The following is a 17,407-nucleotide window of genomic DNA, read 5'->3' as shown; positions in this document are numbered from 1 at the left end:
GGGGATAGATTCTGCCTGCCTATCTCCCAGGGCCCAGCCCCAGCTCAGGAAATGTGTGTTGAATTTGAACTGAAACGAGAGAAGTCAGCAACCTTGACCTACATCTGCCCCCAGCTCCTGGCCCACAAACATCGACAAATAGCAGAGAGGCCGCGGGTGTGAACGGCGGAGTCTGACTGAGCATGTGAGTTCCCTCCGCTGCTGCCCTGCGGCGGGACCCTGGGAGGAGACTTAATCTCCACGAGTCTCCCTTTCCTCAACTAACAGCGCTAATAATAGGACCACCTCCCCGGGGTGCTGTGAGGATTAGCACCGGGCCTGGCATTACCCGGTGTTCAGTCAATGCTCGATATAATTATTGTTAATCACAAGGGATTTACGAAGCTGTTACACACCCACTGCCTTTGGCCGTCCGTCCATCCCCTCGTTCCGCGCACGTTTCCTGAGAAAAGAATCCAGTGTGTGCTGGACGCTCTGAGTCCTTCTGTGTGACCGAGGTGGGGGGAGATGGGGTGGGTGGGAAATAAGGTGGAGCAGGTGCCAGATCCAGAAGGGCTCAGAGGCTGGGCTGGGGAGCTTGGACTCTATCCCAAGGGCAGTGGGGAGCCATGGGAGGCTGTTGAGAACCGGAGGGACCAGGTCAGAACTCAAGTGTTATTAACAGAAAGATACCTTTGGGGTGGCAAGTGGGGCGCTCCAGGGGAGAGACTGGAGGCTGGGAAGCGGCTGGGGCGATGGTCCACACGGGACAGGAGAGCATGAGGCCTGGAGAGCGGCCCACAGGGGACTGGAGAGTGTGATGATTCTTGGCCTGTGGTCTCTAGGCTTCCAGAGAGACCCAATGATGGATGGACTTCAGCGGGGTCTCTAATCCCCAATGTTGTCGGCCAAACTGTGTGTTTCCATTTCTACAAAAGTAAATCGAAACAAAGCAAAAATAGTCTTGATGGCATGTTTTCTTTCACTCAACGCAGTCGATTCTCCTTGTTTATGGCAGTTGTGTTCCATAAAGTTGCTGATAACATCAAATTGCCAAATACAGAGCCTCTGCCTCTGGGGGAAGTACAGGGTTGGGTTCCCGAAAGTTTCTGGTCACAACATTTTCATCAACCAATCAATACATAACTTTGTTTATTTGTGTGTTTCTGTTTAAAGACAACTTTTAGGCTGGGCATGGTGGCTCACGCCTGTAATCCCAGTACTTTGAGAAGCTAGGTAGGAGGATCCCTTGAGGCCAGGAGTTGGAGACCAGCCTGGGTAACATAGCGAGACCCCGTCTCTACAAAAAATTTAAAAAACTAGCTGGGCGTGGTGGTGCGTGCCTGTAGTCTCAGCCACTTGGGAGGCTGAGGCAGGAGGATCGCTTGAGCCAGGATTGAGGCTGAAGTGAGCTATGATCAGGCCACTGCACTCCAGCTGGGGTGACAGAATGAGACCCTGTCTCTTAAAAAACGATTTAAAAAAAGACACGTTTTAAATATATATGTTGTTGATTCACTGACATCGAACTCAGGGCCACCAGCCCTATAACTCATGCCCGAGAACAGCTCATTTAACGCATAGATTTTCTCTGTAAGACACATCCCAGCCTCCCTGGAGCACTCAAGGAACCTTTGACAGCACTTTGGCGCTAAGCTTGGGGGCCATTTTAAACTGCAGAATCACCAACAAAATGCACAAAAATGAGAACATCATGGCACTAACATGAAAATGACCCTTGTTTATAGGATGGGCTGAAACAAGAAGACAGAATGTCACCTTGTTCACCTCAGCTGGGGACGTGTACATCCTCAACTCAAATCTTTCACAGCTCTGTGAATGCCACAAAAGCACTATGCTTTTGTTGTTGTTGTTTCCCCTTATCGTTATTTATTTTAAACTGGCAAATAAAGATCATATGTATTTATCATGTACAGCATGATTTCTTTTTAGAGATGGGGTCTCACTCTGTTGCCCAGGCACAATCGTAGCTCACTGCATCCTTGAACTCTTGGGCTCACCAGCCCAAGCACCTGGGACTTCAGGCTGGCATCACTGCACCCTGATAACATGATTTTATATATATGTATATATACGTACACACACCGTGGATTGGCTAAATCAAGCCAATTAACATATGCATGACCTCACGTACATATCATTTATGTGCAGTGAGAACACTTAAAATCTACTCTCTTAGCAATTTTTAAGTATACAATACATTGTCATTAACTATAGCACCATATTGATTGGGGGGTTACCAATAAATTTTAGGGAGTGGTCAAATACACACATAATGAGATCGACTGTATACCCCCAACGTTATCATGTCAACATGCAATTGGTATAAAAATTACCAGGGAGATAGTCCACGTTCTCTTTTGCAAACTCAGAGTCTGTTTTATGCTGACAGCACATCTCAGTTCAGAACAGCCATGTTTCGAGTGCGTAAGAGCCACACGTGGCCAGTGGTTTCGGTAGGAGACAGTGTAGACTAGCTTTCCTCAGATTCTCACAGGGTTCTATAAATTCAAACAAATAAAAATGAAAAACGAATGCCAGATGCAACCACCCTGGAGAGCCATGTGACAACATCTAAGAAAGCTGCACATTCTCCGAACCTCTGACCCAGGAATTCCACTTTGAGGCCAATGCCCCAGAAAAAAAAAAAAAGTGCCACTTAGCACAAGGCAACATGTATAAGAATATTCTTTGCTTCCCTGCGCATAGGAGCACAGTATTGGAGAACCCTAAAGCCCAGCATTGGAAAAACGGATCCACTGAAGACCACATGTCCACACCCTAGAATCTTTAACATCTTCGCGAAGGGAATAACCTGAGCTACATGTGACAACCCCGGGGAAACTCACAAGCTCAGTGTGGAGCTGGAGAGGACAAAAGCAAGCCTGCGAAGGTCGCAGACTTGATACTATTTATACAACATTAAAAACATGCAAGGCGATACTCTCCAGCAATGATGGATTTATACATATGTAGCAAAAGTCTTCATTTATTTGTTTATTTTCAATTTTTTTAAGGTGAAACAGTGGGAGTGGAGAAGGAACAAAGAAATCTGAAACTGGTTGTGATCAATTTGTTGTAAACACTACTGCCCTGACCAGCTGCAAAAATCTTTTTTTTTATCGAATAATAACAAACACCTCATTTGGGAGAGTGGTTACTTCTGGGAGGGAAGGGAAGGATTTGGGAAGGAGAGCTTTCACCAAGGATTTCAATTATCTTTGGAAAGTTATATTTTTCAATCAGGGTGGTAGATATGTGCACGGATGCTTGTTACATTTGGGGGAATATTTTTGATGTGTGTATGCCGGAAATATTTCATTGCATGGAGAATCACAGCGAGGTTTTGTGCTGTGTGTGAACAAGTCAGAGATGGTAAGAGTCAGTCCTTGTGGCCTGTCTGTGCCTTGGAAAATAGTAATTCTTATAGGTAGATAGATGATGAGGATTAAATGAGATTATTGTACAGGTGTGTAAAGCTCCCAGGAAAGTGCCCGGCCCGTAGTGACAGCCATAAGAGGATTTGTTAATGATAATAACAATAATATGAAGAACCCAGCTATACTCAGTGCTATGGTTTGTGTTTTCATCCATTATTGTATTTAACAGTATTTGTTCAAAGTATGTACGGTGTAGTAGAGAGAAAACAGCATTACTGTCTCAAAACGGGAGCGAGGGCAGCCCGGCTTTGTCAAGAAGGTTGCTTAACTGCACCACGATGATTGTTAAAGGCCAGGATTTTGATTTACTAGTTTATAAGTGTATTCGTTCCAGCACAAAACAAATTAATTTAATGTTATGTCTTCTTTTCTTTTCTCTTTCTTCTCTTTTTTTTTGGCTGAGGATGGGATGGGATGGTGGGTGGGGTAACTCAACAACCTTTGAAGTGTAAATTAATTTTTTACCTGTTCTTTCAGTATATACTTTATTCTTTGAATTTACTTGAAAATATATATAATATATAAGTAATATATCATATATGAGATATACTACAGTTTATATAATTTACTATATATGGTAGTATATCTAATATAATTGTACTAGATATAATATTGTAATGTACATTATATTATGCATTATAACTATTACATTTTTTTTAACAATATTGCTCTGGGTAGGAGCTGCGATTACCTTCATTTCATACAGGAGGAAACTGAGGCACAGAGGCAGTTGGACACTTGTCAGCATGCACTGGCCTGGCCAGGAGTGGACAAAGCCCAGAGAGGGTCACAGAAGGAGCCCTTGGGGTCTGGGGACAGGAGGGGTGGGGTGGGGGAGAGGCGAAAGGCTGGAGGCCAGCTTTAAAGAGGGGTGTGTACGTGCCCTGAGGTCAGGACTGGAACCTCCCCCACCCACACCTGCACACTGAGGTCACTCTGGGTGACCCCGCAGAGTGGCGTTACTAAATGGGGAGGTGCAAAGCTCCCCGGATCATCGGTGAGCCTCGGGGGGAGGGCTGGGGAGGGCTGGAGGCCTGCAGCGTCCCTTCTCACTCTCCTCCCAGGGGACCCAGGTGGCCGGCCCTCCAGCCTGACCTTTCAGCTTTAGCGTAGCGGATGCCTCTGCAGTCGCCGCAGCCCTGCGCTGTGCACAGCCAACCCCAGGGCCCGGGTGGAGGAAGTTGGCTCGAGCAGGCACCTGAGGTCTGTCTCCCAGAAGCTGACAGGCAGGGGGCAGAGAGGAGCCCTGAGACCCCAGACGCTCCCCGAATCCCAGCTCTGCCTCTCCCTGGCCGTGTCTCTGTGGCCAGTGACTCTGCTTCTTCATGCCTCAGTTTCCCAGTCAGTACATTGGAAACCATCATTCTACTCACCCGGGTTATTGGGAGGACTCCACAAAGTCTTGGATGAATGAAAGAGAGAGAGAGAGAGAGGGAGGGAGGAGCCCAGGCCTGGCGCCTTGTAACCATCAAGTCAATAGTCATCACTGTATTATTTTATTTTAAATTTTTGAATAAGCAACACACACGCGTGGCAAAAATTCAAATCATGCAAACGGCACAGTGATTAAAAAGTTCCCTGAAAGCCATGTAGGATATTGATTCCTGACTCAACTAATGTAAATAAGGACTTAAAACAAACAGAGAGAAATTGAATACAGACTGGTTATTAGCCAATTTTAATAAATTATTGTTAATGTCATTAAATATGATACTTGTAGTTGAGGTGGAAATTTTCCTTACTTCTACGGAGAGATGTGCACCCAGCTGTCTTGGAACAATTTATCCTGATGCCTGCAGTTTATTTTATAACTTGCAGTTTTTATGAGGGAAAATTTTAAACATAACCAAAAATAGAGACAGCAATGAAATGAGCCCCTGGTTCTCGAATAGCACCACTTACCTGCCTCCCCGCCCCGACACACACACTTTTATTTTCTTTTGCTGGAGTATTTTAAAGCAAATACATGTCATTTCCACCCAGGAAGATTTCAATAGGTTATAATTTCCTTTAAAATAATTTGTGTCCCCCCAGCGTTCTTCCTACTTTTCTGTAGGTTTGCAACTTTTCCCAAGCTACTCTTGGAAAATCCAAAGAGCAAAGGAAGTTCCACCTCTGCCCCCACTCGAGCCCTGTCCAGCTAGCGGCAGGGCCAGTTTCCTGTGGATGCTTCCAGAGCCTCCGCAAAGCTGTTGTTGCTGCGTCTTTATTAATAGCAGGGTTGTAGTAGAGGTGGAAACGCGAGTGGGGCAGGCGTCAGGCCTCTGAGTCACACAGACCTGGCCCGGGGCCTGCTCCCCTCCTGACCTGTGTAAGGCGATCGCCTCTCGGAACCTCAGTTTCCTGCTCCGTGAACTGGGGATGAATACTGACCCCTCGGGCAGCTGGGAGGATCCAGTGCGAAGCCCCCGCGTGGGGCCAGGCTCGGGCAGGTGCTGACACATGACAGAAGCTCCGTTCCCCGTGCAGCTCATGGCTATCTGAGCTCCCCGGTCTGACGGAGGAGGGGCTGGGGCCTGGACCCCTGGGTCTGAGGAAGGAGGCGCTGGGGGCCCGGACTGCCAGGTTTGAGGCAGGAGGCCCTGGGACCTGGCCCCCCCGGTGTTAAGGAGCAGGGCTTTGGGAACAGTCCCCTGGTTCTTGGACACCAGCACTCCGGGCCTCTGAAGGAAGACAGAAGTGCTCAGCCCCAGGCCTGTCGTCCCAGCTCAGGTGTGTGAATCTTTCCCACCTTTCTCCTCCGTCCTCAGGCCTGGACCTTGGGGGTTCACAATATGTTTTGTCCCCTCTGTCCTGGGACCAGAGCCCAGAGTCCAAGCCGGTCTAAGTTTGGAAGGGAGAGGGAGGGGGCAGCGGCCAGACTGGGTGAGGGAGGGGTGCGGGGGGACAGGATGTCTCTGTCTCTGAGCTGTCACACACACCCCTGTCCCGGGCCCAGAGAAAGGGAGGGACAAAGGCTTTGACAGGGAGTCGGGAACAAAGCGAGGAGGAGAGAGACACAGAGACACGGGGACAGCGAGATGCCCAGAGGGAGGCAGAGGGAGGGGCAAACACAGGCGGAAAGAGGGAAGGAGGGAGGCAGAAAACAGAGTGTGGGGACCCCCCGATAGGCAGAGTCGGTGGTCAAAGAGTGGGCAGAGTGTGGGGGCAAGGGAGGGCTGGGGACCAACAGAGACAGGACAGGGAGAGGGAGTCCAGCCCGAGACCCACAGGTGGGCCGGAGACAGGGAGGGTGGAGCGAGAGATTCACGTAGAAGGAAAGAGGCTGAGACTGGCTAAAGAGGGGTGAGAGGGAGGAAGGGAAATAAACAGGCAGTACAGAGAGGGACACGAACCCAGACGGAGACAGAGACGTCTTCCGAGCTCGACAGAGTCGGACAGACACGGGGAGGCGGAGGCAGCCCTTGCCGCCAGCCTCCCGGCCCTTGGCTCTGCGCGGCGAGGACCTGTGGGTGCAGGGGGCTCAGGGGGCTGGTTGCTCTCTGGGGAGCCCAGACAAGGGGTGCCTGCCCAGGGGCCAGCCAACACCAGGCGACCCTGAGATGGAGCCCAGGGCCCCCAAGACCCCCGAGGATGGGGACCCAGAGGTGAGAGATGGGAGTCAGGGGAGGAAGGGGGGGCAAGGAGGCCACACAGGGAGATAGACTGGGGGAAACAGAAAGATCTCAGAGACCCGACACAGGGAGGCAGAATAATGGAGACCCAAGGAGACACAGCGAGACAGAGGCCCCAGAAAAATGGCCTCAGAAACAAAGGACAAGATGCACAGGGGAGAAGACCACGGAGAGAGAGAGATGCGGGTGGCGGGGGAGGTGTGTGGGCTGAGGGTGCAGCCCCAGCTGGGGCTGGGGGCTTCTGGCCCACTCCTACAGATGGGGACAGGCGGGGCCTCTGAGACAATGACCCCTAACCCTGCCAGGACACAAAAACAGGTGGCCTGAGGCTGGGTGAGTCATTGTGACTCATCCTCCTCTCTGGGGACAGTGACCCCTGTCTCCTGCCCCCACCCCCATCCCTCGGCTAGGCCTCCGACCTCCTCCCCTGCCACTCTCAGGGGACCCCAGACTCACTCCCTCCCCTCCCCTGCCCTTCTCCGTAGGAGGACACAGCCACGGCCCTCCAACGGCTGGTGGAGCTGACGGCCACCAGGGTGACCCCGGTGAGGAGTCTGCAAGTCCAGTACCGCCTCATCCGAAAGCTGGGCTCCGGCTCCTACGGCCGTGTGCTCCTCGCCCAGCCCCGCCAAGGGGGTGAGTTCGGCCGCCCTAAGGCAGACTCCCTAACTTCCCCTTAGCAAGGGCTCCTGGAAGCCTCCCAGACAGGGGCCATTCCCAGGAGGAGCTGACGGGGACCCTTCTTGATGGGGACTCTCAGAAAATTAGGAGCTCTGTGATCTTCTGGGAAACAGAGGTCACCCAGAGAGGGTAAGTGTCTACCTAGGGTCCCACAGCAAGGCAGGCATGCAACTTGGGCCCCAAGTCACCGCCATGTCCCTTACTTTATGCGAGAGGAAACTGAGGCCCAGACAGGGCGAGGCAGCCATGCAGGGCCACACAGCAGTCTGAGGCAGAGCAGGAGGGACCCTCGGGGCAGGTCGCCTCCAACCCACACTTCACAGGTGAAGAAACTTGCTCTGCCCACAAGAAGCCTGAGGCTCAGAGAGGTTAAGCGGCTTGCCTAAGGTCCCACAGCAAGGCCAGAGCCGCCTGAGTTCCCCTCCAGCCCCATCTCCCCGGCAGGTCCAGCCGTGGCTCTGAAGCTCCTACGTCGGGACTCGGTCCTGAGAACCACCTTCCTGAGGGAGTTCTGTGTGGGCCGCTGCGTCTCCTCACACCCGGGCCTGCTGCAGACCCTGGCGGGACCCCTGCAGACCCCCAGATATTTTGCCTTCGCCCAGGAGTATGCGCCCTGTGGGGACCTCAGCGGGATGCTCCAGGAAAGGGTGAGGCGGGCGGGAGACAAAGGCTGGGACTGCTTCTCCCAGGTCCAGCTCTGTCCCAAACCCCAGTTCTAGCTCCAACCCTGACCCCAAATGACCTCCCCATTTCTTATTCTCAATGCAGTTCCATGCCTGACCCCACCCTAATCCACCCAATCACCATACACAAGCTGGATGAGCAGGGAGCTGGGGTTGGGGCTGGGATGGACTGGGGCGGATGCAGGAGGTGGGGATGGACACAGAGCTGGGATTTTAGTTGGCATTGGGATTAGGGATGTGGACAGAGGTGGGCAGCTTGGGTTTAGGGTTGATTATAGATTGATAATTCTTGGGTGTGGAGAAAAGCGTGAATAGGGCTGCCAAGGGAGGCAGAGATGGCTGAAGATGTATATGCAGACTGAGTGGAGGTGGGCTGTAATGAGGTTTCCTCTAGAAAGAAGCCCATGTCAGCACTGAAACCATGAAACTCTAGGGCCTCTTGACTTTGAAGATTAGGGGTGGGGATATTTCTAGAAATAGACTTTGGATTTCAGATAGGGTTGGGGGTAAATGGAAGGAAGGAAAGAAGGAAGCGAGAGAGGAAGAAGGATCTATGGATGGATGGATGATGGACAGGTGGGTGGATGGATGGGTGGGTGAGGGGAGAGATGAATGGATGGACGAATCGGTGGCTGGCTGGCTGGCTGGCTGGGTGGATGGACGAATGGGTAGATGGATAGGTGGATGGATGAATGGATGGATGGATAGGTGGATAATGGATGGATGAAAGGAGGCAAGGAGGGATGAATGGATGGATGGATGGGTGGGAGGATGGATGGGTAAGTGGACAGATGGATGGATGGATGGATAGGTGGATGGACGAATGGATGGATGGATAGGTGGATAATGGATGGATGAAAGGAAGCAAGGAGGGATGAAGGGATGGATGGATGGGTGGGTGGATGGATGCATGTGTGCATGGATGGATGGAAGGATGGAGGGATAGGTGGATAGATGGGTGTATGAAAGGAAACAAGAAAGGATGAATGGATGGATGTTGGATAGTAAATACTTGATTAAGTTATTGAATTGCTAACTGGTTGGAGGCATGTATGTTGAGCGGATGCATTATTGAATATTGTTGGATGGATGGATGGCTTCGTGGATGGATTGCTGGCAGCTGAATCAATCAATTGATGAAGTAAACTGGAGGGATTTAGAACAGGCTCTGAGGTAGAGATGGGATCTAGATGAGTATGGGACTAGGATCAGGGTAAGTTTGGGATCTGGGTTCTCACAGAGATCTAGATGGTCATTTGAGAGGAGATATATAAAAAATTTTCGGAGTAGGTCTGAGTACTTGGGTTAGGAGAACCTTTGAAAGAAGCTCAAAAAAAGAGCTTCTGGTTAGAATTGGGGTTCCAGTGGGGACAACAGCTGAGAGTCGGTCTGGGGGAGTACAGATATGGGTGCAGGCTGTGATCCATAGGAGGGTCATCCAGAGGAGGTCTTTGGGAGGGTGTGTGGGGACACTGCAGGGAGCCACTAGTTTGGGGCTCTAGATTCTCAAACCCTAAGAGTCAGAACCTTTAGGGCTCAGGAGTCTAGAGCCTCTTTCAAGGGCGATTAAGAAGAAGGAACCAAGACACCTTGACCTTTGTCCTCTCTCCTTGACCTCAGGGCCTCCCCGAGCTGCTGGTGAAGCGGGTGGTGGCCCAGCTGGCTGGAGCTCTGGATTTCCTCCACAGCCGGGGGCTGGTCCACGCAGATGTCAAGCCGGACAACGTGCTGGTCTTCGACCCCATGTGCAGCCGTGTAGCCCTAGGTGACCTGGGTCTGACCCGGCCAGAGGGCAGCCCAACCCCTGCATCCCCAGCCCCACTGCCCACCGCACCACCCGAGCTCTGCCTCCTGCTGCCGCCTGACACCCTGCCCCTGCGGCCAGCTGTGGACTCCTGGGGCCTGGGGGTGCTTCTCTTCTGTGCGGCCACTGCCTGTTTCCCTTGGGACGTGGCACTGGCCCCCGACCCCGAGTTCGAAGCTTTTGCAGGCTGGGTGACCACCAGGCCCCAGCCGCCTCAGCCACCACCACCCTGGGACCAGTTTGCACCCCCGGCTCTGGCCTTGCTCCGGGGGCTTCTGGACCTGGATCCTGACACTAGGAGCCCTGCATTGGCTGTCCTGGACTTCCTGGGGGACAACTGGGGGCTAGAGGGGAACAGAGAGGGACCCGGGGGCTTGGGGAATGAGTCCTATGAGGGTGGTGAGGAGGGGGAAGAGGGAGGGTCAAGCTTGGAGGAGTGGACAGATGAGGAGGATGATGACAAAAGTGGCAGGAAGACAGGGACAGATGCGGGAGCGCCCTTACCAGGTGACTGAGACAGGTGGCCAGAGCCTGGGCCAAGGGCCCTTCCCCCAGCCCCCTTGGCCACCTGGATGGGGAGACAGCTGCTCCCGGGACAACGGAGGGAACACACTGCACCTCTCCCTCCTGAGTGCTTGACCTGAATGTGCAACCCCCCTCCAACCGAGGACCGGGGGTCCCCCCAGCCCCTCCTCCCTCAGACCCAGAGTCCAGCCCCAGCCCCTCCTCCCTCGAGGACCCTTCCTGTTCCCTCTGTCCTCAGCGTGTGTTCTTGAATGTTCTCCATGTATCCCCATGGATACATGTCTGTGCTCTGTTGATGTGTTGAATGTGCAGCATGGCGTTCTGAAGGGATCACTCCTCTCCTCTAAGACCTTGGGTGGCTCCCACTGTCCATGGCACAAAGTCTGAACTTTCAGGATCCGACGCCATGTAAATCTCAGCCTCCGCCGCTCCCATTTCCCTGGGTATTGCCGTGGGAGTCGCTCATCCACCTGGACCCGTCCACACACACACACAAACACACACGCTCACACACACGTTGCTGCTGGCAGACACTGGCACATCCTCTGCTCTCCACCGAGCTCACCTTTCCCCCCGCCTGTGGCTCCAGAAAGTGGCCCCTGACCCCAGCTCTCTCTCGCCTTCTGGGGAACTTGTATCGGAATGATCCCTTTCTCTCTCTTTTTCTGTCTCCCATCTTTGACTGTCCAGAAGGGACTTCTTTCGTTTCTAGATCCTTCCAGGTTTTGCCCCCTCAGAGCACAGTTCATGATTGTCCCCACGCTGTCTTTCTCGGGCCCGTCCATCCTAAGAGCCAGGCCTGGTTCTGATGGGCCTCGCTGTTTCCCCGGGCTGGCCTGGGCCCCCGGTTTTCCCGCACCACCTCCCTGATGGCACACGGACCTCTGGCTCGGTTCGTGCCTGCAGGACAGGGGCGGAAGAGATCCGATTCTGTGTCCCCAGCACCCAGCGGAGGCTGAGGAACAGGAAACCGTGTTTCCCCCATCGGAATGTATGCTTTCTAGATGGAAAAGCGAGTTCGCCGAGTGCAACATGGCACCCTGGGCTGGACCCTGGGGCAGAAAAAGGACGTTCGTGGAAGCGCTGGTGGGATAAGAACAGTCTGGTACCTGCCTAATCATTAAGTTCTGGGCTTCGACAAACGTGCCCTGGGCTGTGTTCTTGTGCCTGTGTTGGGGGAGCCGGGCGAGGGGCACATGGGAACTGCACAGTCTTTGCAACCGTACTGTAAATCCACAATTATTCCAAAATAAACAGTTTGTTTTAAAAAATAAAGTGAGTCCATGTTGGTCACAATGCTATCAACCTGAGGGGCAGGCGCGGTCTTCCCAGAAAAAGAAGCGAGCCCTCAGGAGCCCCACTGTCGGCCAAGGGCTGGTGACTTCGGGGAGCAGCTGGACCGCCCTGTGCTCAGAGCAGGGAAGCCAGCGCTCAGTGGCCCTTGTTCCTGTCGTACTTTTTCAAATTGTTTTCATTGTTGTCCCTCTCTATGGCGTGGTGGGGGTGCCCGGCCCCTTCTCCCTCAAGCCCAGGGGTCCAGACCTGAGCTTCCCCCACCCGTTTGAAGTGTTCGGGCACAGAGCACAGCCCTCTCCCCCCGTGGGGCCCCTCTCCTCCCAGTTGCTCCACCACCTGCTTCCCGCCCCCCCAGGCCTGAGGTCATCTCTCACTGCATCATTCTGGAATCTCGTTGTCTCATTTTTTCCCCAAACAGCACCCCAGTGTCTGATCCCCTGGACACCCCTCTTGGAACACTTGTGTCCAACCTGTCAATGGGGCATTGATGGGGGCAGCTGGGATGGGGGTCGAGGCAGGGGTGCGTTGCAGAGATGATTTCATTCTCTGCAGGGGCCTGGACCCCTGGGCCCAGGGCAGGAGGGCTGAGCCGGGCTGGGGCATTTGTCTGACCACAGCCAGTTCTAGGAATCAACGCACGATGTCGCTCTGCCCCCAGTGGGGGCAGAAGGGGCGGGGCCGGGGCAGGGCCTTACGACCCCCCGAAGTGGGGGCGGGTCTTGCTCCGGGCAGGCCTCTGCTGGCATGGGCCTTCGGTGCCCGGCGCTGACCACAGCAGGCCGCAGAAGGGTCAGGCGGGCCTTGGAGAAGGTACGGTCTGGAGGTCTGCGCCCAGGTCAGGAGGAGGGCGAGGTTGAAGGGTGTGAGGTGGGCAGCACCTGGGAGCGAAAACGGCCAGGTGGCCAGGGGCCTGGGTCCCTCGGGGGAGCGCAGGCTGCACCTGGGGCTGCAGAGTGGCCGAATGTCACGGAAACAGATTCTGGGGGTCCCCAGCTGTGTGAGTGGCGCACGTTTCCAGGAGAGGGGCGGGCTGGGAGCCTGGGTCTGAGAGAGGCAGGCTGGGCTGTGAGAGGTGGACCCAAGGCCTGCAAAGGTCTTGGGGACCCATCCCAAGTGCCTGCTCCCACGCAGGACCCAGGCGTCCCAGGCCCTCCAGTGCAGCCCCGCCTCCCCGGCCCCTGGGGGCAGAGAGCACCTGTTTGTTCTCTCATCCACCCCCAGGGCCCGTCTGTTTGCTTTGGAGACAAGGTGGGGGGTGTCTCCAGTTATCTGGTTCATCTTTCAACTTCAGGCCATCAGGTGGTGCAGGGGTGTGGGGGCAGGGGACATCCGTGACCTCGGGCTCGGATTATCCTTACGCAAGGGACTGCCGTCCCTGCTCCTCAGAGCCCTCTCACCAGGAGAAACTGAGGCACAATAAGAAGTGGCAATGAGCCCCCAGCACCTCCTCCCTCAGAACCAGGGGTCCAGCCTGGCGAGACCTGAGCCCGGGTCACCCTTGCTGGGTCTGTCCTTGCAGAGATGCCGGGCAAACGGTCTGACGAGGAGTCGGTGGAGGTGGAGGCTGGGGAGGATGAAGGTGAGCAAAGCCTGGGGGGCCTGACCAAGGAGGAGCTCCGGCAGGGCCAGGAGGCCGCCCTGGCGCTGGAGGACATGATGGCGCTGAGTGCCCAGACCCTGGTCCGGGCCGAGGTGGACGAGCTCTACCAGGAAGTGCGTCCCCTGGGCCAGGGCCGCTTCGGCCGCGTCCTGCTGGTCACCCATCGTCAGAAAGGTACTTGGTCCGGGGACGAGGGTGGTGGGGTGCAGCTGGGGGCAGGGGCATGGGCCCAGGCTGAGGTATCTGGTAGACCTGAATCAAGTCTTACCTCCACCCCTCCCAAGCTGTGTGTTTTGGGGAACACCCTAGACCTCTCTGAGCCTCAGCTTCCTTCTTTCAAAATGTGGAAGGTTTCCTCCTTGAGAGGACTGTTGATCCCCCGAGCACGTAGCTGTTGCTCTAGTTGCCGGGGACAGTGTGGACGAGACGGAGTCCCCACCCTCGTGGATCTCACTCGTGGCTGGTTCAGTGGTTGTGTGGGATGATTCAGAGCGATGCCGTTAGCCAAGCGCGTAGTGAGGCCACCCCCGGCATGTGCAGGACAGCTGGAACCAGCTCCTCTGGTACCTTTCTGCCAAGCATACGCCCAGCCTCTGTGCTTGCATGAAATGGACACTGCGGATGAAACGTGGAGTCAATCTTGGTTCAGGGAACACCTCCAGAGGCCGCCGGGGGGCTCAGCCCTGCGCCCAGTGGTTCTGGGCACCCCGAGACGAATCAGAGCCAGCCGTCCCTTCAAGGAGCTCCCAGCACGGATGGGGAGCGAGACCGCGTATCAGTCTGCCCTGGCTGCTGTAGCCAAGTACCACAGACCGGGCGGCTTCAACCACAGAACTGCTTTTCTTCATGGTTCTGGAGGCTAGAAGTTCGAGACCATGGTGTCCGCAGCGGTGGCTTCTTTCCTTGGCTTGTGGACGCCATCCTTTTTCTGTGTCCCCATGTGTGTCTATGTCCTAACCTCTCCTTATAATGACGCCAGTCATATGGGATTAGGGCCCACCCTAGAGACCTCATTTTGCCTCTTTAGAGACTCCCTGTCCAAATGCGGTCACGTTCTGTGTTCTGGGGTTAGAACTCCAGCATACGGGTTTTGTGGGGACACATCAGCCCATCACAGAGAGAGACGCAGAGAGGAGAGGCCCAGACCTGGATCCGTATGGGACGGGGCGACGTGGGACACACTGGGGGACGGAGGCATAGCAAATGAGGCTCGTGCACTTGGGGGCATTGAATGTCCACTGTGAGGCCTCCTTGTGGCCCACCCTGGGCTGGGCGATGCCGGGGACATGAACACGCAACTGTCATGGAGAAGTTCATGGCACAGTGGGGAGCACGGACGGGCAGAGGTGATCCAGGACACGGTAACCGCGTAGACACGCACTGCTGCGTCCAGCTGGGAAGTGGAAGGGGAGTGGTCGGCGGCTTAGTAGGGGGTAACCCACCTCGGTCACCCACAGCCTGCAAACGGGCCAGCTGGGCCTTGGCAGCTGGTGGCTATAAAGAAAAAAAAAAAAACCCCAAAGAAACCGGAAGTTCCTGCCTTCGGGGAGTTTCCATTCTAGGAAGTCGTTTCCACGTGTGACAAAGGCCATGATTCCTAAATGAATCCACTCCCCAGGGCAGGCTGTCTTTCCCTAGTTGCCTCAAAAATGCCTTTTTGCCTCAAACATGGGTTTGCTCTTCTGAGAGTCCACTTGAGGTCATTGGAGGTATTTCATGGCATCCCTCCGTCTGCTCTGACAGTGGACTTGTAAGAGGTCAGAGTAGAAACTTGCCATGTGCTCATTCTTTTTGTATTTCTTTTTAGAGACGAGGTCTCGCCAAGTTGCCCAGGCTGGTCTTGAACTCCTGGGCTCAAAGAATCCTCCAAACTGTAGGGATTACAGGCGTGAGCCACTGTGCCTGGTCTTGTGTTGTCATCATTAGTACCGCCAGTGATGTCCTGGTGGCCATGCCATTAGGGTGGGAACTGGAGGAGGCAGGGGTGGCCCGTGGTACAGCGAGCCTGGGCTCAGGGGCCAGCAAGGGTGAGTACGGGGGGCCGCTGGCCCAGGGCCCCTGGCTCCTGCACACTTCTCAAGCCCGTCCCTGCTTCCCCAGGCACGCCCCTGGCCCTGAAGCAGCTCCCGAAGCCCTCCACCTCCCTCCGTGGCTTCCTGTATGAGTTCTGCGTGGGCCTCTCGCTGGGCGTGCACGCGGCCGTCGTAACCGCCTACGGCATCGGCCTCGAGTCAGCCGACTCCTACAGCTTCCTGACGGAGCCCGTTTTGCACGGGGACCTCATGGCCTTCATCCAGCCCAAGGTGGGTAGGCAGACCCCGAGCGTGCCTGCGAGAGCCTCACGCCCTCACAGAAATGCCCCTGAACAGCCTGGACCACGAGGAATCATATCACTGCATTGGCCTCCCTGGCCTCACCTAGCCCCCCGGATGCCCTCATTGGGCCCACGGGACTCATGGAACTGTTAGGCCTCTTTGGAGTTCATCGACATCACAGAAGTACCACTATACCCTATGGAGATTCACCGGTCATCACGGGGCCACACTAGGCCTCATGGGGCCATATTGAGCCTCACGGGGTCACATTGGGCCTCATGGGGTCCCAATAGGCCATCCTGGGGCCAACCTCTTTGAAGTACTTCTTATGGCCTCTGTAGTTTTCCCTGGGCCCGTCCCCTGGGGCCGAGGAGAAGCTCGATGGTCTCAGTCCCCTTCCTGATGGCCTCGTCCCCGCAGGTGGGCCTCCCACAGCCGGCCGTCCAGCGCTGCGCCGCCCAGCTGGCCTCGGCCCTGGAGCACATCCACTCCCTCGGCCTGGTGTACCGGGACCTCAAGCCGGAGAATGTGCTGGTGTGTGACCCCGACTGCCAGCACTTCAAGCTGACCGACTTCGGCCACACACGGCCCCGTGGGACCCTGCTCCGCCTGACGGGGCCGCCCATCCCCTACACGGCCCCCGAGCTCTGTGCGCCCCCGCCGCTCCCCGAGGGCCTGCCCATTCAGCCTGCCCTGGACGCCTGGGCGCTGGGGGTGCTGCTCTTCTGCCTCCTCACTGGCTACTTCCCCTGGGACCAGCCCCTGGCCGAGGCCGACCCCTTCTATGAGGACTTCCTCATCTGGCAGGCCTCGGGCCAGCCCCAGGACCGCCCTCAGCCCTGGTTCGGCCTGGCCCCCGAGGCGGACGCTCTTCTGTGGGGGCTGCTGGACCCTCATCCCCGCAGGAGGAGCCCTGTGAGCGCTATCAGGGGCTACCTGGGGCGCCCCTGGAGGCAGCAGGCCGGGGAGGAGGCGGGGGAGTGAGGAGGTGAGAGGCAGGGGGAGACACAGAGGGAGGCAGGTCCCAGACCCTGAGGCCTCCTCCGCCTGCGCTGGTCGGCTCTCGGTTTCTCCTCTGCCTGTCTCCATCTCTGTCTCTCACGATTTCCCCACTGTGTCCTCCTGTCCCTCCTGTCTGTGGGGGCCTCTGAGCCCTCCTGTGTCTTTCCGTGTCTGTCCCCACTTCAACAGGTCCTTTGCACTTGCTGTACCTTTTGCCGGCTACGCGCTGGGCTCACCCCTCACCTCCTGCCACCTTGGCCTTCCGAATGCCACACTCTGCCCTGTGCTCCTCCTTTTCTGTGACATGCATCCACTTCTTATTTTTTTTTTTTTTTTTTTTGAGACAAACTCTTGCTCTGTTGCCCAGGCTAGAGTGCAGTGGCATCATTATAACTCACTGCAACCTCAAGCTCCTGGGCTCAAGCAATCCTCCTGCCTCAGCCTCCA

At 55.4% G+C, this 17,407-nt stretch overlaps 2 protein-coding genes across 2 annotated transcripts; both read left to right on the top strand.

Moving 5' to 3' along the window:
- The first annotated feature begins 6,982 nt into the window (after positions 1–6,982).
- On the top strand, positions 6,983–10,894 carry SBK3 (SH3 domain binding kinase family, member 3). Its single transcript, XM_012643085.1, has 4 exons — positions 6,983–7,027; positions 7,540–7,690; positions 8,180–8,382; positions 10,039–10,894. The coding sequence occupies exons 1-4, from the start codon at positions 6,983–6,985 to the stop codon at positions 10,735–10,737; spliced, it is 1,098 nt and encodes a 365-aa protein (XP_012498539.1). The 3' UTR covers positions 10,738–10,894.
- A 1,910-nt stretch (positions 10,895–12,804) lies between these two features.
- SBK2 (SH3 domain binding kinase family, member 2) lies at positions 12,805–16,942 on the top strand. The gene is made up of 4 exons (XM_012643001.1): positions 12,805–12,853; positions 13,563–13,817; positions 15,744–15,946; positions 16,379–16,942. The coding sequence occupies exons 2-4, from the start codon at positions 13,565–13,567 to the stop codon at positions 16,940–16,942; spliced, it is 1,020 nt and encodes a 339-aa protein (XP_012498455.1). The 5' UTR covers positions 12,805–12,853; positions 13,563–13,564.
- Positions 16,943–17,407: the final 465 nt, after the last annotated feature.

This window comes from Propithecus coquereli, unplaced genomic scaffold (genome assembly GCF_000956105.1).
Source record: "Propithecus coquereli isolate 6110/MARCELLA unplaced genomic scaffold, Pcoq_1.0 Scaffold193, whole genome shotgun sequence".
Lineage (NCBI taxonomy): Eukaryota > Metazoa > Chordata > Mammalia > Primates > Indriidae > Propithecus > Propithecus coquereli.
The sequence above is the reverse complement of the archived record's forward strand: the minus strand, read 5'-3'. Positions and strand labels throughout refer to the sequence as shown.